A 23425-nucleotide genomic window follows, 5' to 3' on the forward strand; every position below is an offset into this window, starting at 1 on the left:
TCGAAGAGGTGATCACAATTGTCCACCGAGATCTTGTGATATGACACCTTGGGACTTCTTCCTTTCGGGCCACGTGAAAGATAAGGTCTACGCCAACAGCCCAGCATCGATTCAAGACCTCAAAGATGGAATTCGTGAGGCTATCGAGGACATAGGGCAGCCACTTTGCCATATGGTTATGGAAAATTTCATGAAAAGGGTATGGTCCTGTAGGCGTGGTCATGGTGGTCATTTAGCTGATGTTATTTTCCATTATTAACGGCATACCTTCCTCTTTATAATGTAATAAATATCCGACCATTTATCTTAAAAAATGGCATTTTCTTTTGAATATCAAAATAACACCTCTTATTGGAAAACCCGTTACATTCTTTTTTCGAGCAAATTCTACACTTTGGGGTGTCTTTATTGAAAGATTATGGCGACGTTTAAAATTGAGGAATCAGTCCTCCTCTGGCACTCCATTCTTAAATTTGGTTTTGATATTGTTTGACTTCGCATAATCGCTAGGGAATTCTAATATTTCCTTTCTCGATAGCCCAAATCCCCATTTCTCCAAACACTGAATTCAGTTAACCAGAGGTTTTTCTGCTTCGAGAGAAAGATCTGTCCGCCTACCATAGGTAACAATTTTTCCGTTCTCTACGCTCTTTTTTTATTTTTAGATATATATGTACCGCCACCCCCCCAGCTAAGAAACCACAGTCGAGGGAACCCACATCCTATATTGTTGGCCTTATGTCCCCCTGATAGGCCTGACGCGAAGTGGCTCTGCATCAGTGCCGCCAGCCGGCTATGTAGGAGGTAGACCTGGGCCGGCGTTTGAGTACGCGGGGTATGTTCCGCCCCTAGGTAGGCTAATTCGCACTCCCCAAACCAAAGCGTACTGCCCAAGCGGGGCCAGCGAGCAGTACGCTTAAAGAGGGACCGACGTTTCAGCCGCGTCGGTAATGACAGGCGGAAGCTCGGAGGGAGTTGGGGGCATAGCCAGCCCTGGGGGTGCCTCAAAGTCCATGGTGTCCATGGAGGTGGCCATCGAGTAGAGGCCGAAAGACAGCCCGGCTGTTTGGGGCTGTGTGCCTTTTACGAGTCTGAGGGCCATCCTATTGTTGGCAGCCAGCTCGTTCCCCACCAAGGCGGGGGCCATAATGGTAGCCATGTCAGCATCATATGTCATTATTGAACACGGCTGGAACGTGGCTAATGCCTGGAGGTAGATGGCGCCTGGTAATGGCGCTGGGGCGGCTTGGATGGGGGCAGTACCCCTAGCCCAAGACAGGGCGGTCTGCGATAGGAGGGTGGGTATTAATGCAGGCCTTAGGTATTGTGCTATGACGTTAGCCCCGAACACACCATACTCTGCAAGCATGTAGGGTGCGCCAGATGAGGCCCGTGCCGCATAATCGGAGGAACCCAGTACAGACCACCATCCTTGTTGGTTATTTGGTCCGTTGAGCCGGACCTCGTGGCTGAAGTCAGCCTTTGGTGATGGGGCGCATATGCCCCATTCTCGGGGGCGGACAGCCAGGATGTTGTCTATTACTAGTGGATTCCAGGTCACGGGTGTTATATTTTGGGCTAGGCTAACGCATGTAGCGTGTCAGCGGCATCTGGGTCAGAGCCACGTGGCCCCACCCAGGTCTGTCCGCATGCCATGCGTGTTTCGATGCTCACCCCCATAAACCACACAAAACAAGAGGCTACCGCTCTACGCAGTAGCGGTTCTAGCGTGGTGGTGGGTGGCACATAGTCAAGCAGGTGTAATACATTGGCCATAATTGGGGACATGGCCGCACCACTCATCCAAGCCGCCAAATAGGAGGTCCTCACCTGATAGGTGTACAAATCGGTGGTAGATTTGCTGTGAGATAATTTGATACTTACATAGGGAAGCTTTGACCTTCAGTGTGATTGGTTAAAACACAAGTCATTATTACGCTGAAACATAAAACGAGTGGCGAATTTTGCAAGCTGGTAGTTTCTGTTGCCATCTAAACTGTTGGAAGTGTCATTAACTGTTAATGTCAAAGATTTATTTCTGTTTGCAGTGCTGGATATTTCTACTTTACAATAATTTGGTGCCGTTTTATATTTTTCCTGTGTGTGCTTATCTTCAAATACGGCGCCATCTACTACCTTCTTATAATGAATGTAGTATAATTATTAAACCTCTTGCCAGGAAAGATTGTCGGTCACAAAACACTTGATCCCGGTCTACAATCTATGTTTTTCTCAAGATCTGAGCGACTTCGGGATAGTATCGTGTCAGTGTTGAACAAAAAAACTTTCCGTTCAACATTGGCACGATCCTATTCCGGAAGTCGCTCGCATCTTAAGAAAATCATAGATTGTAAATCTTTCCTGGCGAGAGTTATATAAATGATTGGGGATTTTCGTGGATATAAGCGAGTGCCAATTATTCGATACCGGCCACTTCCGCTTGTGGCATATTTGGGGAGCTCAGCAACCCTGGTTTCGCGGATAAGTGTATGAGACTGAACCACCATAGCCGCTCTAGTGGCTTCCACAGTTTTTGATCCGTCGGCATAAATTATTTGTATTGTTGTGTTTGGACCGCTATCTACCCACTGACATCTATCAATCGGGTGGACTTTATTATTTGGGGAAGGCGCTTTCTCAACATTGCCCTTGCACAGCGCTAGGTCATCGTGAATTCTTTTCGATTCTAGGAAAAGGGGCGGAATATTGGCTAGCACCTCTAGGCTCCTCGTGGGAGTTGTGTTGTACGCTTTTACTATACGCAATAGAAATGGCCTTTGTATACCGTCAGTGTTATTCTTTTAACCCGCCAATCGAGGCTTCTACTACCCCATATCTCGGCTGCATACAAAGAGCATGGAGATACATGTAAGTAGAAGGGTGGCAGTTCGCCCCTCCACTCTGACGTCACGTCTGATGACGTACCCCGACGTCACACCGCGTCATATTACGTGGGCTGACGTCACATCACGCGGGAAATTTGAATTTCCGAATGTCGGCCATTTTGTCGCGATAAATTTGAATTTTTGAATTTTCGGAGGTCGGTCCTTTTGTTGCGCGGGGAAATTTGAATTTCAGACACGTGACTTCGTCGTCACTTGCCGGACATCTAGCGACAATTGTTGAAATTACAAGAGTTGAAAATATAGTCTCCTGTAATTTTCCGTGTGGGATGCTGTAGTGATGTTTATCGAAACTACAAGAGCCGATAGTACAGTTCTCTGTAGTTAGCATCTATCGTCTGATTCAAGAATCGTTTAATTTCATTGGGAATCTAAGACAAAAACATATGAGAGAAAAAATAACTGTCATTGTTTTAATAATGTGCGTATATTTTTACACGAACGACAAAACAAACTTACCTATACCAATGTGTGACTCACAAACGTGGAAGACGAAGAATGTATAATCATCGACTTTATAAACGTCTAAATTAGTGTCTACAATCTCTGGTATAATAATAATCTACATAATATTTTTATACAACGTTCTGGTGTTACACGTAGTATGAAGATTTAGGTTAAACTAAAACTAAACTAAAAATTATAATAAAATCAAAAAAAGATAAAAAGAAGAAAAAAATAAAAATAAAATTACGATATGTTAGATATACTTAGGTAAAAAGAAAACCAAAGTAGTCCACTAGAAAAGTGAACAAACAGTCAAAGGCAATCATCGGGGAGATGTAATGTATTTTCATTAAAGACTGCTTATCGGCCAACCGATAGCCACCGTTTGGAATCAATCCAATAGTGTTCTCCTGTAAGAAATTTCTACGAAAGGTCAAACTACAAGCGCCCGCAATCGTACAACACTATCTAAAGGGGTCGACACCGTTTTCCGGGACAAATCTCTTCCAAAACTCGACACATGCCTTCCGAAGTATAGTTACGTCTTGTACACAATAACGAATCAATTCGTTTTGGAAATTAAAACCGCGTGCGATCTCATCGTTTTACCATCTTAAGAAGGCGACGCGTGTTCCGGAAGACATTTCGTCCGGTCCATAATAGTGTATGGGTGGTAAAACACCCTCATAATTTTGGTTAGCAACTGTATTAAACAAGTGCTGAAAGTAACCTAGGGATTCGGGAAAGTTGAAGGTTTTCGGTAGCTTGGATACGGCCATGGGTAGGAAATTAAGACTATCAATGAATTTTATGTTGTTATCGCAGGAGGAGGTGATTAGTTGAGGATTCCAGGAGGATGGATTCTTAAGAATTTCTTTAAGGATAAATTGGCAGTCGTAACTTTTAGCGTTATGCGCTAGAGCCACAACTTTACGACCTTTCCCCGTGAGCGAGGAAATGTAGGAAAGCAGTTCGGGGATGGGATCTGTGCGGAAAATGTGTTCGCGCTGTCCACAATATGTGCACTCCTGATCCATAGCGTCCGCCTTATTTTTGGTCATAAAACAATTATGACGGATCGGTTTTTCCGACTTGCATGTGGGACAGTTTCTAAAACCGCACTTACGAGGAACTTTATCCTTCCATACACTAGTTAAACAGGTTTTACACCTTTTGAGATTAGCACAGAGATCACTATCTTTGTGCTGTTGTAAACATTGGGCGCCACGGAAATCTCTATTACACTCATTAAAAACGACGGTGTTATCGGTATGATATGGTGGTTATGACTAGAGACCGGATTTAATGCTTTTTGGCATGAGGTAAATATTGTATGCAACGCTATCAAAATGACATTTTTATACGAACTAACACAAGCGAAGCATTTTAAGATTATGTAGATAATGCATATTTTGCATTTTTTTAGTTTTTGTGCATATTTTAAACCAATACACATTTTAATAGCTATTTTTCGTTTTTTACTGGCATAAAATGAAAATTTCTAGAACTGAAGCTGTATGTGGCGACAATTTGAATGGATCATTGATTTCTAGGCGTTCTTTTCCAGTTTATTAGGTCAGCAGTATCATGTTGAGGTAGCAGTAATTCAATGTAAGCAAAAATTGTAAAGAAAGAAATATTATATAAATTACGATAACGCGTTTTAAAGATAAGAAAAAGTTACTCACCAGCAGGTGTTGGATTAGGTTTCATTCTTTTCCCAAACTCGTAGTTGTGTAAGTAAAGAACGGTTACGATTCATTATTTTTTAATTGAGTGTATTGTTTATTCCGTTTATTGTGCACTACCTTTCAATAATGCCTAAATCGAAGCCCTCAGTAGCAGAATGGATACGAGGTTATCCCGAATTATGGTTAGACGGGAGCAGATTATTTTGTAGAGCGTGTTCCAAGACGGTAAGTTGCTTGTAATGTTGTGACTAAATTATAGTACCTACCTATTTTTTCTGGTAGATTGCATGCGAGAGAAAGTTTAGTGTTGACCAGCATGTCAAAACCGAAATCCACAAACATAATTCAAAGAAATTTGTTGCTAGTTGCAGTAAGCAACAAACAATTTCGGAATCTTTATCGTCCTCGGGTACCGCTCAAGAGAGCGCAACTTTTTACAAGGACCTTTGCGCAGCAATGGTGGGTACAAATATACCCCTTCATAAGTTAGAGAACCCATTATTTAAAAACTTCTTGGAAAAGTATTGTCAACGGCACATACCTGCTGAGAGTACTTTGCGAAAAAATTATCTAAAGGATGTGTATAAAGATGCTATGGAAAAAATTAAAGAAACTGTTGGAAATAGTTATATTTGGTTTTCTGTAGATGAAACCACTGATATTTGTGGAAGATATATAGCAACTTTACTTATTGGCGTCCTGAATGACACTCCCACCAAACCCTTTGTAGTATATTGTAAAGAATTGGAACGAACTAATAGCGACACTATTTCAAGATTCATTAACGAAGGCTTGACGAATTTCTTTTTACCCAACCCTTTACCATCAGAACGAATTCTTCTTATGGTTACGGATGCTGCAGCATACATGGTAAAAGCTGCACGCAATTTAAAAATTTTTTACCCAACCCTAATACACTGTACATGTTTAGCGCATGGGTTAAATAGGGTCGCTGAAACCATAAGAGCACAATTTCCACTTGTTAACGATTTAATTAACAGTGGAAAAAAAGTGTTTTTAAAAGCACCATTGAGGGTTCAGATGTTTAAGGAACAGTTTCCTGATGTTGCTTTACCTCCACAACCTGTTGTGACGAGATGGGGCACGTGGTTAAATGCAGCACTGTATTATGCGGACAATTACTCATCGTTTAGTGCCATAGTGCTTCAGTTTTCTGAAACCAGTAATAAAGCCATAAACGCATGTCAAGAAGTTTTACAGAATGCAGAATTAAAGCAAAACCTTGCATTTATAAAGGCCAACTACAAATTTGTTAGCGAATCTATACGACGTCTGGAGGAACAGGGCATGTGTTTAACTTCCGCTGTTGAAATCGTTGACAATTTTAAAAAGTCTACACTGGAAGTTAAAGGACGTCAGGCCGAAACGATTGCGAAGAAACTTGATGATATTTTATTGAAAAACGAGGGATTCAACGAGTTGCAGAAAATGGCGAAGGTGTTGGCCGGAGAACGTGTGGATAATTTAAATATAGATGCTCATCTGGTACCTCATTTTAAGTACGCCCCAATTACCAGTGTCGATGTGGAACGGTGTTTCTCTATATATAACAACATACTAAATAATAGACGCACAAATTTTAAAATGGAGCACTTGGAACAATATTTAATAATCAATTGCTTCAATACAAAAAATGTTTAAATTGAAATTTTGAAATAAATTTTTTGAGTATTTTTCGACTTTTTCTGCATATTTTCATGCATTTTTTTAATTGTTTTGGTGCATATGTATGTGCATTTTTTAGGTTTTTTTGTGCATATAAATCCGGTCTCTAGTTATGACTACAAGAACTCATATAGGGACAATTTTTATGACAGCGCAAGTTCCCCCGTGTCTTGCAAACCTCACAGAAATATGTTGTGGAAAACGTTGCTGTCAAATTTTCTATGACGTTATAATGATTGTTGTCAAAAATCAAATTTAAAACCTTTCGCGTGGGGTCACGAGGTCCTTCAAAATAAACGGTTTTACCTTGACGATGATTATATACGACAATAGTATAATCGCGTAAATGGTTTTGAAATGAACGTACGTATTCAAGAGTTCCGCCATTACTTAAATCGACAGACGCGTCGATACATAATTCGAGAGCCCGTAGTTCGACAATGGAGTGACCATTTTTGAAACTACGGAGACGCGAATCTTTATCGACCATGGCTATTGCTACCACGAGTGCCCTCGCTAAACATAAGTTGTCCTCGTTACTTATTTGGATTATGCCACGCTTACGATGACAAAACTCGTTAAAAGAAACACCCGTCATTTTCAAACGTGTGAACTTTCCACAACCAACAGGAAAAGTAACGCGATCTACACGCAAACGTATAGTATCATCACTGAAAAAAACTTACATTACTTTGAAGAATTTTCTCCAATGTTGCTATCATAACACCAGCCTTCAATTGGTCGACCCGTCTGAATGAGAATCCGACTGGTTTATCGGGTGCCCCATCGCTGGTCAGTGTCATCCCGACGCGATCGGAAGGATTGGCATCTTGTGAAATCCTTCCTATAAGCTCGTTTAGGGCATTCTGCAAAACCGAAATAGGAAACATTAAAATTTTGCTTATTTCAAAAAGGATTTACGTGTATAACGCGTAGGTACGTACATATGTGATAATCTCCTATTATCTTCTGTAAGGAAACACGGTCTATCTTCGACTACATTTATTGTTACACACTGCTCACTCGCTTTGACCTTACTTACAGTCTACTTGTAATCTACTCCACTTACAAATTAACCTACTTAGTTATTTATTGGGTGAAAATGCGGTGCCTGCAGTTATTGTGTATTTTCGTAACATATGGCACCACACATACGAGCCTGAACATTTTCCGGATTTTTAAAACGGAACAGAATGTTGTTTGATATTGTATTGAATTTTTTGATCGGCCGACTGCTTTCGCCGACAATTTCTAGATGCCGATATCCTTCGGTAGATGGGTTCTTGGTAGGCCGAATTACCGATGCTCCAGTTGGAATCTGTAATAAAAATTTGCTTTTAGATGTTGTGTATCTTTAAATTTGAAAATAGAACATACCTTTACGGAAGTATCCAAGACCGACGAAGACGCGGTGACGCTAGCGACGGTATAGGTGCTTCGCGACTCGCGGACAACTCCTTTGTAGAACGAATTACAGATGGTCTAGGTGGAATCTGTTAATAAAAATTTGCTTTTAGATGTTGTGTATCTTTAAATTTGAAAATAGAACATACCTTTACGGAAGTATCCAAGACCGACGAAGACGCGGTGACGCTAGCGACGGTATAGGTGCTTCGCGACTCGCGGACAACTCCTTTGTAGAACGAATTACAGATGGTCTAGGTGGAATCTGTTAATAAAAATTTGCTTTTAGATGTTGTGTATCTTTAAATTTGAAAATAGAACATACCTTTACGAAGGTGTCTTCGACGCGTGATACTTTGTAACAAATTTATGTTCACAGTGTAAAATAAATACATTTTAACAGTGTACCTTTCTCGTTTATTCAATTTTATATCACTATAAATCCTTGAAGGAACTCAAAAATTTCCAATAAATAAGCACCAATACTTCCTTGATAGCTACGAAAGCGAAAAGACGGCTGCGGTGAAACGAATTACGCCGTAGAATTTGTTGCTAATTTCTGGCAAACTGCAAATATAATCTTGTCAAAGGTTAATTACTTACCTACCAAGAGTTGTTTTTTGAAATTTGAGTTCGATTAGACGGTGTTTTGAAAAGGGATTTGTTGCCAAGTCGTAAGTTTTTTTCTGATCGTTTGTTCTATTCATACATATATTTTTTTAGCCTTTTATTTTTGGGTTTATATGGTTTATGTTTTTCTGAAAATTTGGTTTCGGATCAAGTTCTAAAAATAAAGCGAAGCTGCTGTGCAGAAGAAATACTTACCACTTTGGATAAAAAGTTGGCAGCTGAAATAAATTTGTTCTTTTGCTGTTTAAAAGTTGATTTCGATATATTTATTAATTTAACGTAACTAGAGTAGCTACTTGTCCATTGGGAATGGATGTGTTCAAACTACTTACTTACTTTCTAAATCTGCAGCGCTACCTGTAAAAATATGGCCACATTTACATAAAAGCTGTGTGATGTAAGCTTCAATTATATCAATTTAATTAATTTTGTTCACTACGTGCCAACGAAAACCTTTTTTTTTAAATTTCGAATAAAGATCTTTGTGTTTGGGTAAATGCATGAGTTTGATTCTTTTGGTGGAATGTTTAAGTTGTCTTTTGATTACAGATAAATTATATGTACTTACCTACGACCATTGCGCCGACCTGATTAGCTGGCATATTTTACCTATTTTTTGTAAACGTGGTTTTCACGTTATAACTTTCGACTGAATGTTTGCACTCGATCTCTTATTCCGATCAGAGTCCTAATTATTCACGTGTTAAAATTAAAGAATTAATTACAAATTGCTTCACTTACATGCATCGTCCATGGCCGTCGATCTTAAGGCATTGTAACGCCCCAGATCTGCGTCGGAAAGACGTACACCCGTCACGATCACATCTAATATCTGATGATATGCATTCATTTTTCCGGCATCGGAAAACATGCCGTTTTCAAGCGCTTTTAACAAAAATTCGAGGTTATATATATATATATATATATATATATATATATAAAAACAAGTGTAGTATACTTAATTATCTCGTCATTTTCAATTAAACGTGTTGTAAAAATATCTACAAAATCTGACATTAATATATTGAAAGCTCTAAAGTAAAGGTACATTAAACAGAGTAAAGACCACACACATCCGAATAAAAATCTTGAAGCACGATGTCGTTGTATCGAAAGTATACAGAATTGTTCTCCATAAATTTCAAATGATAATAATAGTTTCGCGGTGATCGTCAAAATGAAGAAATATTCTCCAATGCCATTCTCGTTAATGTAGATAGCCACCCAATGTTATCCCGGGAGGTGAGCTGGATCCGTGTTTACTTATAATCGCGCAAGGTCTAGGAGCGTGTTTTGGTAGCCGATCAGCAGCACATACAAGTCGGAAGTACGTTTTCCCTCTTCATAAACGGTATCAACTTCAAAATTTTCAACACCTGTACCGCATTCATCTGGGGAATTTGATTGCATCCAATCTGGCAGAAGTAAAAAATTTTCTAAGGAACACACCGGTTCCTCAATAGATGTAAGCAACTATACGCTTGAGCTTCGATTTTCGTGCTCACCCCCTCCATGTCCATTTGCCTGATTTTCTTAAGAATGTCGGTCATATGGTTTTCATTACGAAGCTTAACTAGCACCGCTTCCGGTCTGGCCCTTGTCTTCTTCTTGGTAGCCACTAGTCGCTCCAGTATCTCTTATCGCTATCTGTCCGCCTTGGCTTCCTCTGCCTCTTCTTGACCGTCTCCCATTCTTGGTCTGTGTTTGTTTCAGTTCCTCCGTTAAAAAGCGTGACCCTCTTGGTTCTCATTTGGTTAACTTCATGTGCCCAGTTTGAGAGTCCTGCTACCTCCCGGTCTTCGGACGTAACCCTCTTACCATGGGGGCTAGTACCCCGCTCCCTGTATGACCGTGGAGCACACTTGAGACCTACTTTGAAGAAATCTAACAATGAAGTAAGACTTTCCGCTCCCCGAGGGTCCTGCAATTATCGCTGAAAAGGGATGCTTGAATTGACACATCATCGTAACCATAGCTGTATATGTGTAGTACCATTGACTTTATATACTATAGAGTATAGACAAACGGTGTAGGCTTAAAAAATGGCAACACAAATGGAGCTGGAAATGTTAGTATGGAGCTGGGCCACCAAATCGTCGCAGCGCCACTCTCGTTGTTATTACGTCATTAATAATTATTGTACCTACAAGTGCATGCACAGTGACAGTGACAGGTATTGACATTGACAAGCGCGGATTAGTAAGAACGCAAATTTTGCATAAAGCTAAACCTCCATGGCATCAAGACGAAAAGGAGTTTGTCATAAAGTTATACTACAAGTCTCTGGCAACACACAAATTTCTGGAGGCAAAATATCGTGTTGCCCACAATATCTACCTTAAAAGAATGGATTTCGGCATCTAAATCCACTACAGGATATAATTCAGCATAGTTCGAACAAATTAAACTAAAAAGTTAGTATACTATCGTCAAGAAAGAGTGGGTGTTATTTGCTTCGACGAAATGTTCAGAATCGCCATCACGTTCATCTTCTGCATTTTTTCAGTCGTCATTAGAAAACTCCATCTTGGACATTGAAGTTGATAACATTAGGTACATTTACTGGAAGATTGAGTTGATCTACTTTGCGATCGAAAAGTTTAATTGCACACGATGTGAACAGCTTCTCAGAAAACCACATCAAACCTTAATGACGCCAAGGAACTATTAATTTTACACAAATCCTTACGTCCCATTCGACGTCATCATTAGTACGTGCATTGCAATGTGTTTAATAAGTTGCCTATTTAACGCAAATATTCGCTACAGTAAGCGGCTGCCATTTTTCCCTATTTCTCCGTTTGTATATAGTGTATAAAGTCAATGGTAGTACTAATACGATATTCTTATCACCATTCTCTTTATACCTTTTATCTACTTTGCGTTACTAATCGACTCTATATCAAAAACAGTTTAATTATGAAGACTATTATTAACGTGTTTTTGGTGATTTTTATTTGTCGTATATTGGTAACATCCGTCGCGGTTCAGAATATGTCAATGTCAAACGTCAGTGTGTTTACATATATCTTATACAGAGTGAGCAACAAAGATTGAAGCGTGCCGCTTCAGCTAAATTGGCAATGTGCCGCTCATAGCATATGCTGATTTGATACAAGATACGAAATACGAATAGACGCACGTCACTGTGACAGCGCAGAACGTCATTTTCGTATACAACTCCATACAAAGAAGGTAGTTTTGATATTAATAGGAACAAGCGGTGATGACGCACGCTTCAATCATTGTTGCTCACACTGTATATATGGGTAACATACGCGGTTATCCTGTTATCCATATACTTCACTCATATATAATATACGGTGTTTCTGAGGTGTTTACTGTATTCTGTGGCTAGATGCACGTTATTCACATTAAATTAGCTATTTAAGTTACAACACGAGTAGGTATTTAATCAGTAGAGAATTTACAATTAGTGTACACTTTAACAACTACATTACTATTGTCTTGCGCATTTATAGTAATGCCAGGGATATTTTTGGTGATAATATTTTGATTAAGGTTAGTATTTCCGCGAATATTGTGTACGGAAGTAGTCTCATGCTCATGCATATTCATGTTCGCATTTCTCATAGTTGCAGTGGGTACAGGCTCTGACTGGACGTTAACAGAAGTAGATGTGGATGTCGATGGTCTCAACAGCTCTGCCACCTCGGTTTTTCTCTTCAACGACGCTTCAATGTACCCCTCTGCTATTGTTGAAGACTTCCAGGCTCCGTGTTTTTTAATGGTGATCAAATCTGCACCATTATTGGCTAAGCTTGATGCACTGGACCTACGGAAGCAGTGGCCGGTATACTCTTAGGCATTGGCAAGATTCAGAAAATGAGCGATCATGCGGGGCACTTGGCTAATCTTATTAGCTTTATTCGTTTTTGAAATTCAAGGCGCACCAACTAACGTCAACGTATGTCGGTAACCTTGAAGTCAAGTTTTGTACTTAGGGCAAAACAAGTTAGGGCACTAAAAACGAATGCGCTGGTTGGAAAAGTTTTTAACATAACCGTCTTTTTTAACCTCCAAAATTACTTGCACTGAATTATGGCGCTTACTGAGGATGTTATTTTTGGCAGCTTACTTTTTGAAAGCGATGAAGATGAGACTACAGATTCATCTTCCGATTTTGATAATGAAGTAGTGGGTGCAATAGTTTCATCAGCAAGGACAGAGCGAAACGCTATAAAAAATTACAGTGAAATCACTGTAGTGAGTTACAATGATAATGAGTTTAAAACTCATTTTAGAATTTCAAAGGAGCTAATGAACAGTTTGACAGAACGTTTTACTGAAAGCCATATTTTCTTACAACATTTTCATAGTAGGTAAATTTGGTTTTAATGTATAAGTAGTTAAAATTCATGTACATTTTAGCAAAAGGAAAGGATGTAGTTGAACCAAAAAAACATTTGGAAATCTTTCTGTGGTATGTAGGCCACTCCTGTACATATGTAGATGTTGGTGATCGGTTCAACATCACAGTATCGACGTTATTTGAAATAATGAAGTCGTATGAATGCGTTTTTTGATGAAATGGCTGCAGAAGTCATTAAGTGGCCTTCACAACAAGAAATACAGCAGACCAGTTCAGAAGTTTTCAGAAGAACACGTTTTCCAGGTGTCGTTGGTGAGATCACTAAAGTAAAGATTGTCGGGATTAAAATGAATTTTTAATGTAGGATTTATAGATGGGACACATATTAAAATCGACAAGCCTACAAAACATCAGGAATCTTATTGCAACAGGAAGCATTACCATTCGATACAGGTGCAAATCATATGTGACGACAAATGCAAATTAATAGATGTTTTTATTGGGTATCCAGGTTCTGTGCATGATGCACGTGTCTTCTCATCAAGTTTTATATATCCACAACTATCAGAATTATGTCAAGGTAATTTTTAATTAAATAATAAAAAAAATTACATAATCAGTTCTTGTAGATGGACATCTTTTAGGAGATTCGGCTTATCCATGCCTGGATTTCTGCCTTACTCCTTACAAAGATAATGGCCATCTTAATAGAATGCAAACACGCTATAACAAAGTGCATAGCTCACTAAGAATCAAAGTGGAACATGCAAATGGCATTCTCAAGCAACGATTTCGTCAGTTGTACCATGTAAAACTACGAAAAATTGAACGAGTTGTTGCCCTGGTTCTTTGAATATAAAATTAGGAAGAAGTCTAGCCTAATGGGAACTTGTGGATCCGTGACAATCGCAGGAGAGGTAAGGTGTACCTCTCCCACTTTTATAATAATATAATCGGTTTTAGAGCGAATATTATGCTCCGAATTGCGTTTGCACTGAAGATTTCAATACTGTAATCTTTTGTTGGTACGTATACTAGTCGCGCGCACTTTAAATGAAAACGCTGCCGATACCAATTGGGATACAAAAAATTTCATAGAACAAAAATTGTAGACAATTAAATTTACTATAAAAAGTCCGCGACGGCATATATCTATCTTTAATCGTTTAGCCATATCAACCATTTAAAGTTGCACATCTTGATTGCGTTGGCATTCATAGTATCTTTGATTGCTTATCATATATTAAGGGTTGAAGATACATATATGCCATCGCGGACTTTTTTGTAGGAAATTAAATTCTCTACAATTTATCTTTTATAACTTTTTTTGTATCTCTTTTTGTTTTCTCAGCGTTTGTAAAAAAATGTACGCACATCTTAATTTTGAACTTTTAATAAACTTTTTAGTTAAAAAAGAATCTGGCGTAGGTACGACTCGAACCCTTGACCTACATGTTGTTATAATTTCAGGTGCTTTTGGGGGTTCCGGTTGGGATGATCGAAGCGTTGTAAAAATTGAAACTGTCGTTATTTTTTTGCCATTCTGCTCAAAGCGCAAGGGAAATATGCGAAAATGGGAAATGAAAAAAACGATGTTCTTATTTTTATTATTAGTGCAATTCACATATTATCGAGCTCCTTGCGAGTATAATAAGGAAGGCCCTTTTGACATCTACGTGAGTTATGAAGTGAATTGCATGAAATTCAATATGGGCATAGCTTTAGCAATATAATACGCAATGGCAAAAGTTGAGCCTAATCGATTCAAAATGCATAGTGCTCTTTTGGTATCTCGGCCATATATGAACCGAATTGCAAACTTTTTTAAATTTAGAAATGTATTTAAATTACATTTGATACCTACATATGCACTTGGAATAAAAGCAAATGTAACGCCATTTTCAAAATTTGGTTTTGCGCATGCGCAGTGCCAACTTATTTATTTATGAACATAACAGGTTACCCCAATAACAATGTTCATGTATTGTTAATAAAAAAACTATTCGAAAACATAAAGAATATAAAGAATATATGTTAAGTTGGTAAAAAAAACAAAAGAAAAAAAAAGAAAAAATGCTGTGAAAAATTTTTTCCAGTCCTTGGATATTGTCACACGATCTTTCAAACTGTCTTAGGGCAAATCTAACACCAGGTTCAATTTGGTTTTGCACAATGCACATACTATAGCCATACCCAAGAGCTCGTTTGCTATATTTTTTACACAGATATTTTTACCCATACTAATAATACACTATCAGAAGGGCGTGAAGCAAAGCCCTATAATTCATCAAAAGTATGGTTTGGGCTGGATGTCATTTCACTCAACAAAACCAAATGTACTCTATGTAAAAAAATCCGCTGAATCTGAAAATCATAATCCCCTGGCCGGAAACTCCCGAAATATATTGTTATACAGAAAAAATGAAGAAAAAAAATGGGAAAATGTTTTTTTTCGCATTTGACTGACGTTAACTATCGCCCCGAGTGAAAAAATGAAGAGAAGTGATATTTTTTATGAACTTTTCCATTTTTTTTTCCGGTGAGGTATTCAAGTAAATTTGTTTAGAATCGAATTGTCTATGGAGACCATACATTTAGTGTGGAACGTTCATTCTTAATTGTTATTGTTTTTATGGAGAAATATAAAAAAAACGCATTTCCGAAAATTAACAATCTGTTATCACTGAGTAAAATTCATCATTCATATTTGGTCCCTTCTTTTGATAACAAAACAATACGACAAACCCGATCACCGTAGGTAGGTATTATAGTCATTGATTAAATAAACAAACAAATTGGATAAGTCTCATAACGTTCTAAATTTTTGTACAGATGGTGGAACCCCAAAGCAACCTTTTCCTAATGTTGTCTCGATGATTTCTGCAAATTGACGGACGGATTTCGACGTATTTTTTTTTAATATTAGGTACATTTTCCGAGAGGTTTCTGTTCGCCTATTATGGAGATTTCTTGTTATATTTCGGAAATTATTCCATTTGTTAACTAGCAAAAGTCTTCGGATTTTCCAAAAAAAAATTTGATAGTCCGTCGATTTGCAAGAATCATCGGGACAATTGTTGGAAACGGTTTGCTTAGGGTTCCACTAGCGGAAATAATTGGGGGAGAATCTGGGAGTCACCCACCTTGAAAGACAAAGCATGGATTTTTTAATTTGTATTTTTAATTAATCAATGACTATGATATCTACGGTGATCGGGTGATCGGTTGCCGTATTGTTCCGTTATCAAGCTACGGATAATATAAAAGATAGGATGAATTTTGATTAGTAACAGATTGTTAATTTTCGGGATTACTTTTTTTATATCTTTCCATAAAAAAGCAATAACTTTTGAAAATGAATGTTCCATACCAACTGTATCTTATAGAAAATTCGATTCTAATCAAATTTATTTCTCTTCATTTTCTCTCAGAGCAATAGATAACGAGATAATTGAAGTCAAATGCAAAAAAGACGAAATTTTCCCATTCTTTCTTTCTTTTTTTACGTTTTATAACAATTATACAGGGTCCTATAACACTGCGTCGGTCTTTTCTAGTTCATACCTGGTAAAAAATAGCAAAAAATCTTTTGTGCAAATGTCAACTATAGAATGTTATGCATATACAGAAATTATTTTTGAATGTACAGAGTGTCTCATGTTTACGGTGTCAATACACAGCTGATTTTTTTAAATGGAACAGTATGTTTATTTTTAGCGAATTCGATGTCATTTCTTAACCTCTGCAGGCCAAATTATTAATTTTTTTTCGAATAATTCTCTATAAACCAACCCCACTTTGATAAATCGTAGCGACCTTGATTTTAAAGTTAAGAAATAGAAATCAATAATTTTAATTCGAATAAAAGGCAACACAAAAAAATTGTAAAATTTCTAGATTTCAAAGTGCTATAACTATTTTTATTCAAATGGAACTACCACTATTTTGTTTCTCTATTCGATGGTCTGTTGTGCGCTCTTCAATTCTTAGAAGGGATATCCTGTGCCTGAACCCCGTAGTTTTTAAGTTATTCAATATTTTTCACTACGCAGTTGCACATTAATAAATTACATGTTTATAAACAGGAGTAAACCGTGATAAAAAAAAACCAAAGAATGCCAAATAGTAAACAAGTGCCATAAATTAATTGTTTGCTGCAAGTGTACTCATTATTTCCTAGTAAAATAAGATTTTTTAAAAAGACTAGTTCGAAATTCGCCTTTTTAATTAATCTTATTTTACTACGAAATAGGGAGCACATTAATTGGAGCAGATAATTTACTTGTGACACTTGCTTACTGGAATTCTATTGGTTTCTATTTCTATTATCACGGCTTACTCGATCCTGTTTATAAACATTAAACATGTAATTCATTATTGTTTTGTGAAAAATATTGAATAACCTAAAAATTAGGGGGTTTAGGCACAGGAGACTCCTTATAAAACTTAAATAGCACACAAAACCCTATCGAATAGAGAAATAAAATAGTGGTAAGAAAACATTGAATCGTACCATAAAATTTCTCACAACCTTTGAATTTAAGATTCAGTCACAAAACGAAAGGTACCCACATTTACTTTCAAACGCCGTGAAAACGAAACTTCGTACAGAAAAACTCATAAAACATAAATTGTAGAGAATTTAATTTCCTACAAAAAAGTCCGCGACAGCATATATGTATCTTTAACCATTAATATATGATAAGCGTTCAAAGATATTATTGAAACCAACGAGGACACTAGGTACAACTTTAAATGGTTGGTAAGGCTAAACGATTAAAGATAGATATATGCCGTCACGGACTTTTTTATAGTAAATTTAATGGTCTACAATTTTTGTTCTATGAAATTTTCTGTGTCTAAATTGGTATTTGCAGCGTTTTCAATTATGTACGCGCGCCTACTATCAACATAAGAGTACGGTAACAAATCAATGAGTGAAAGTGGGAGACTTCAGGCTATCTTTGTCCTACATATAAAACGCGCTATAAGAAGGAAGAGCAGTGACTGCCTTCGGAAAGCGCGTATATAAATCCAAAGGTACTTTTCACGTTCATTTCGTGGCTCCATCTATCGCTCAAGGTACTTTTAGAGACCCACGCGAAAGTACAGGCTTAGACTTCTTCCTAATTTTATATTCAAAGCCTGGTTAAATCGTGTTGTGTGTTACATAATTTATGTCAAATACAAGATAAATTGTTGTTTGATTGTGAACATAATCCATTGGATATAACTGCCATAGAAGATGAAAATGTCGCTGGTGCAGCAAAAAGAAATTATATTGCAAGTGTGATATAAAGAATGTGTACTTAATTTATTTCATTATATAAGTCATTATACTTAAATATTACATATTACTTAACACAACATGAGCAATTTAAATCTCCGACTTCTCCTTCTCTGCTAAGTATTTACTCATTAACTCCAATTTGCGTTCTAACAATTCATTTTTCTTTTTCTCTATGGCTAATTTCTGTTCAGTTAGATCATTTTTCCGTTTCATTTCTGCATGTATTCCTTCCAGAACAATAGATGTAGGTTTGTAACCTTTCTTTTGAACATTAAAACCTTGTGGTGGGTTTTGCGTTATGGTTGTGATTGTATTTGCAAGTGGCGCCTCACTAAAAAAATATTTTAACAAAAGGCTATAGTTTGAAGACAAAACTTAACATTGTTGGAAGCACATTTTCATTTTGAGGAAGTGCATTTTCTTCTTGCAAAGTTTTTGTTGCTACACTTGAAGTGAGTACTTCTGGGTAGAATCTTGGTTCCTTCTGAAATATATCATGCAGCTCATCGTAAAACTCGAATTTCTTATAACCTCGACCTGTACTTTTTGTATGCTTAGCAAAATTTTTATAAGCCTTTTCGAAGCATCGCCATCTGTACTTTACTTGCATAGCAGTGTATTTATATCCATACTCATTTAATTCAGCTGTTAGTTTGGCAAACATTTGTTCCTTAGAAATAATTACTCTATCTGAAAAACGTTTCAGATACTTAGGGTACAATTCTATTAATAACTTCTTAGCTTGAAGTGGCCACAGCTGTGGTGTAGCAGAGGAATGTCCTTCATTATCTACATTTAAATTTGATTCTGAAAATAGTAGGTCTTGTTATAGACAATTTCCAAGTATACAGTTCCAAAGTGTACTTACCGCTAGAGTTGTCGCTCAATTCAGTATGGAATTCTTCACTTTGAGAAGTAGGATCATATGGGTAGATGTAATTGTCCACTATCCATATGTTTTCATGACCCTCCATGCAGTCATGGTGCTTTGCAGCTGAGGTGGTCAGTCCTACATTTGTGTTGCACACGGAACAAATGTACCCAGGCTGAAAAAATAAAATAATAAATCGTCGAGTCGCCGATGTAGTCTTTTGCCGAAACCATGTATAATCACGTTCAACGACATCAACATAAAAACGCACCTGTTCCATAATTTTTGAAATTAAACGATCGCTAAAAAACTTAAATTCTTTTACCGTAACCTAAAACAACAAACTCTTGACATTTGACGCAACTAGAACATGCTCCCTTAGCATGTGTTCCGTGCGGCAACACAAACTTGACACGGTGTTGACGCAGAAAATGTAAAACGAATAACGTAACGGCAGCCACAGTCAAATTGCGGTTCTAAAACGAATACCCACAATGTGACGAAAGTGATATATAGCGCGCATAGTCAACTAAATCGAATAAAGCTATTGATTCCTATAGGGCTCGTGGTGCATCTGCCATTTCTGTATGTCAGAAAGAATCGCTTCGTAGCGGTACTACAGGGTCGGAGGTTTGCATATTTTTTAATAAGGAGCAACCAGTGAGCGTCGGTTATTACAAATAATCTTGCCACATTTGTTTTAGTTTTAGGAACTCTGACGAGAATTGTGTCTTCTTTATAGTCAACATCGTCAGTGGACATATTTGTGATCTCATCACGTCTACATGCTCCAGCAAGTATAACCTAAAAAATGAATACTTAAGTAAGTTCAAGTTAAACTTGATTTTCAAAAACACTTACTTTCATTGCCAAATATTGCAAGTCATCAGCACGTACCAGAAACTGATTTATGTCAGCAGCATCCAAAATCCTAGATTTTTTGGGCTGATAGCCTTGAGACTGTCGCTTTAGAAAGGCGAGATATCACAATAGGGTACATGACAGTGGAAAAAGAATACAGAAATTTTTGTTTCATAAGATAGAGTAAGGTGTCAGGGTATCGAAAAATAACTTTCTTTGGTAATGTACACGAGAAACTATTATATTTTAGTAAAACTAAAATTAAAAAATAACGACATTTGTCACGTGATATCAAACGCCAATCAGAGCGCGTGACGTCATTATCCTAATCCTCTGTGCGTTTGTAGAGTTTGTCCACGTTTTTTAATTGAGTGCTTGTTGCATTTTATAGTGATTATATTATCATAAAGTTTAGTTTTTAAAACCAGATAAGAATGGAAAGTGGGTATACGAAAGCTGATAGCAGCAAATCTGCCAAACATTGATGAAATGATGTTGTTAATATTTATTGCATCAAACACAGATTTTTGTTCATCAGAAAACATCCATAATCATATGGAGATGATTCAGTAAGCTATGCCCACTTTAAGAGTTTTCTGTTACAAACATTTTGTAGATAAAGGTCTAAATTTATAAAGTAGTTCTTAAAACAAATTTTTTTGGAAAAACAGTTTTTATGGCGGCCCCTCTTACATTGGGTGCAGTCGAACAGAAGACTCTGGCAACTTATTCACAGTTAAGTCAAAATTTGCCCGCAACATACGGTTCACGCAAACCTGTATGCAGTTTCCTTAGCTGTCGACGAAGAAAACAATTCTTTTCTTTGCCCTACCATCAAGCTACTTTTACAAACCCTCAGAGTCCAAAGGAGTACTAGTGTCGATAAAGTCTCCTTTATCACGTTTAACAAGTCATGATCTAGTCCGATTATTCGAAACTCTATCGGCAAATGGCTCAATCGAATTCGAAAGTTGTCCAAATTGTCGTCTACCGCACGCGTCAGGAGTTAACGTACCTACGTGAAAAATGCGCTACTCATGTCAATATAGTTTTCTATATTACATTTAATGAGCAATCGTCGAAAACCGTTTTGGATTTCTCTACTCCATGAAGCATTTTAATGATACAGCATCCTTGGAACCAGATTTACCCGCCTGGGATACTTAGCTGTGCCACAGAAAAATGTGACTACTGAGCCCTACACCGCGACAAAGTGTACTCCATGGTAGGGCACCACTTACGGTGGTTATAATTCATCACGAAATCTTTTAAACTATATACGCTGGGGTTATGTGTTTATAATTGTCAGAACTGTGACGTCACAGACACCGCCATGACACAAAACAGCGTTTTGGCGCTAAAATAAAAACCTATTGTAGGTTTTTATTTTAGCGCCAAAACGCTGTTAAATTGCATAAATTTCCAATAATATGATTTATTTTGCTGAAATATCATATTTTAAAGTTAAGTTAAGTTGTCAAAAATTTGTCATCTACCCTATTCTGATGAATATTCAAGCAAGCTTTCAGCATGCTGTAGGCTGTCCAAAGTGTTGAAGATTTCTTGGTGTTACTCAACTCTTGAAAATACGCAAGAAGGACATTTTCACTTACACTTAATACACCATTTCCTCGACACCACTCTGTGAAAGCCTGGTACGCTTTTTCATATGCCGGCTTGGATTTTGCTGGCAGCAAATTTTCAGTAGCCTCTTGTGCGGCTTTGCGTATATCTGGCGGTGTACAAGTAAAGTCATTTTCGGCTTCCATTTCAAAAAATGTACATCCAAATTAAATGACAGATTATTTGAATTTGTTTCACTGCTACTAGATCAGTGTTATCAACTTTGAACATACAGGGTTATCAACTGTCACAAAAGACCCTAGTTTAATACGGTAAATTGAGCAGCCGAAATTTCAAGAATTCAGTAAAGCAAAGTAGATAAAATAGTATATTACACTTGTTTAATAAGACGTATTATCACACTCGTGTGATAATACAGCGTCTTATTAAACTCGTATAATAATATACTATTAGTGTCAGTTAATATACAAGTCATCAAGTTTTATAGCTTTTATTACCATAGGGTTCATCATACACAATACAAACATGCAATTTAAACAAACTTTAAATTAGTTGTTTTTCCGGCTGCCCCTAAACTAATCAGGTAGATGTCGATTCTTCGCAGTTTTTGATTGAAAGCGTCCATACGTGAATCATCCGTAAAGAAGTGGTAATACCTCTCAGGTAAAACACATTTAAAATCGGCCGTTTCAACCATCGCCCGGGAACCATATTTCGTCGAGATGATGTTAAGATTCAGGACCTTGTATTTATCACCCACGCATAAATCTCCGGCATTTTTGAATGGTTTACAGTATATCGTATTATTCAATTCATCTAAATCGATGTCCATAGAGGCAGATATTAAGTGTGGATTATCTGTAATGAAATACAAAATTAAAAACAGTACAAAGGAGAAAGCCGAAAAGAATAGTTATTTGTTTCATTAGTACAAAAAATGTCAGTTTTCGGGACGAGGAAGATAGTTGCTGGACGACGCGTTAGCGGAGTCCAGCAACCTTCCGAGTCCCGAAAACGCATTTTTTGTACGAATAAAACATAACATTTTTTCTCCAACCCCCTTTTACTTCAAATTATATTCGAATTTAGATTCAGTCACAGTTTCACTACTAGGTATAAGAACTTCTGCTTTCTTGTCCTCACGTGTCGTGCCACTCTAGTTGTTAGGTTAACTTATAACCTATTCGTTCTTACCTCTCACGACTTTGTAGGGAGCAAATCTAAGGTAGCATCTTCTGCCGTTTCTATAATCTCTGTCGGAGTGCAATCCATGTCGCTATCAGTTTGTCATTTCTATTGTATACACAATTAATATTGTTATATTTTGTATTAAAATAAAAAACTTACCATACAGTTTTTTAATTAAAATTAATTGCAATTAACTTTTTCAAATTTTGAATTCAAAATGACAGATAATAGTGCAATGGGTCTGAAGTAGATGGCGTTACGCGCGACAGCGGGTTGTATACGTATTAAAATTACGTTCGCCGAATATGTAAATTACGTTACACATGGTTTAAATAAAAATAGCCAGCGTAAATCATTTTCAATACATGTACATACGTATAGGTAACAGCATTATTAGCATTGAATATGCAAAAATATTTGATTTGTATGTATACCTAGAAATATCTTACAACCTGCAATGTAAAACGATGTCATTGTGACATATCTCCGTGATTGTAATTTTTTAATTGGCCAACTTTCAAGGTCAATTTCTTTTTG

General features: G+C 37.3%; 2 protein-coding genes across 4 annotated transcripts; both read left to right on the plus strand.

Annotated features, from left to right (window-relative positions):
* Window positions 1-4638: 4638 nt before the first annotated feature.
* LOC116170717 lies at window positions 4639-6703 on the plus strand. Its single transcript, XM_031487221.1, has 2 exons — window positions 4639-5266; window positions 5324-6703. The coding sequence occupies exons 1-2, from the start codon at window positions 5168-5170 to the stop codon at window positions 6701-6703; spliced, it is 1479 nt and encodes a 492-aa protein (XP_031343081.1). The 5' UTR covers window positions 4639-5167.
* Window positions 6704-12701: 5998 nt separating this feature from the next.
* Window positions 12702-18551, plus strand: LOC116172190 (putative nuclease HARBI1). Of its 3 annotated transcripts, none has more exons than XM_031489345.1 (5): window positions 12702-13100; window positions 13154-13406; window positions 13459-13674; window positions 13724-13938; window positions 18243-18551. In XM_031489345.1, exons 2-5 carry the CDS (start codon window positions 13292-13294, stop codon window positions 18390-18392), a joined length of 696 nt encoding a protein of 231 aa, XP_031345205.1. In that variant the 5' UTR covers window positions 12702-13100; window positions 13154-13291; the 3' UTR covers window positions 18393-18551. The 3 variants fall into 3 exon arrangements, 2 of the variants coding, with proteins under 2 accessions (XP_031345205.1, XP_031345206.1); XM_031489346.1 differs by having other exon boundaries at window positions 13468-13674; XR_004145604.1 differs by lacking the exon at window positions 18243-18551 and having other exon boundaries at window positions 13154-13420; window positions 13468-13674; window positions 13724-13935.
* Window positions 18552-23425: the final 4874 nt, after the last annotated feature.

The sequence above is a fragment of the Photinus pyralis genome, unplaced genomic scaffold (genome assembly GCF_008802855.1).
Source record: "Photinus pyralis isolate 1611_PpyrPB1 unplaced genomic scaffold, Ppyr1.3 Ppyr1.4_LG5, whole genome shotgun sequence".
Classification (NCBI taxonomy): domain Eukaryota; kingdom Metazoa; phylum Arthropoda; class Insecta; order Coleoptera; family Lampyridae; genus Photinus; species Photinus pyralis.

Excerpts from the sequence above, each read along its gene's own strand:
- LOC116170717 (XM_031487221.1), top strand. The coding sequence starts at position 5,168 with ATGCCTAAATCGAAGCCCTCAGTAGCAGAATGGATACGAGGTTATCCC. Across the intron at positions 5,267-5,323 it reads GTAGAGCGTGTTCCAAGACG|ATTGCATGCGAGAGAAAGTT; the intron begins GTAAGTTGCTTG and ends TTTTTCTGGTAG.
- LOC116172190 (XM_031489345.1), top strand. The coding sequence starts at position 13,292 with ATGAATGCGTTTTTTGATGAAATGGCTGCAGAAGTCATTAAGTGGCCT. Across the intron at positions 13,407-13,458 it reads ACGTTTTCCAGGTGTCGTTG|GATTTATAGATGGGACACAT; the intron begins GTGAGATCACTA and ends TTTTTAATGTAG. Across the intron at positions 13,675-13,723 it reads ACTATCAGAATTATGTCAAG|ATGGACATCTTTTAGGAGAT; the intron begins GTAATTTTTAAT and ends CAGTTCTTGTAG.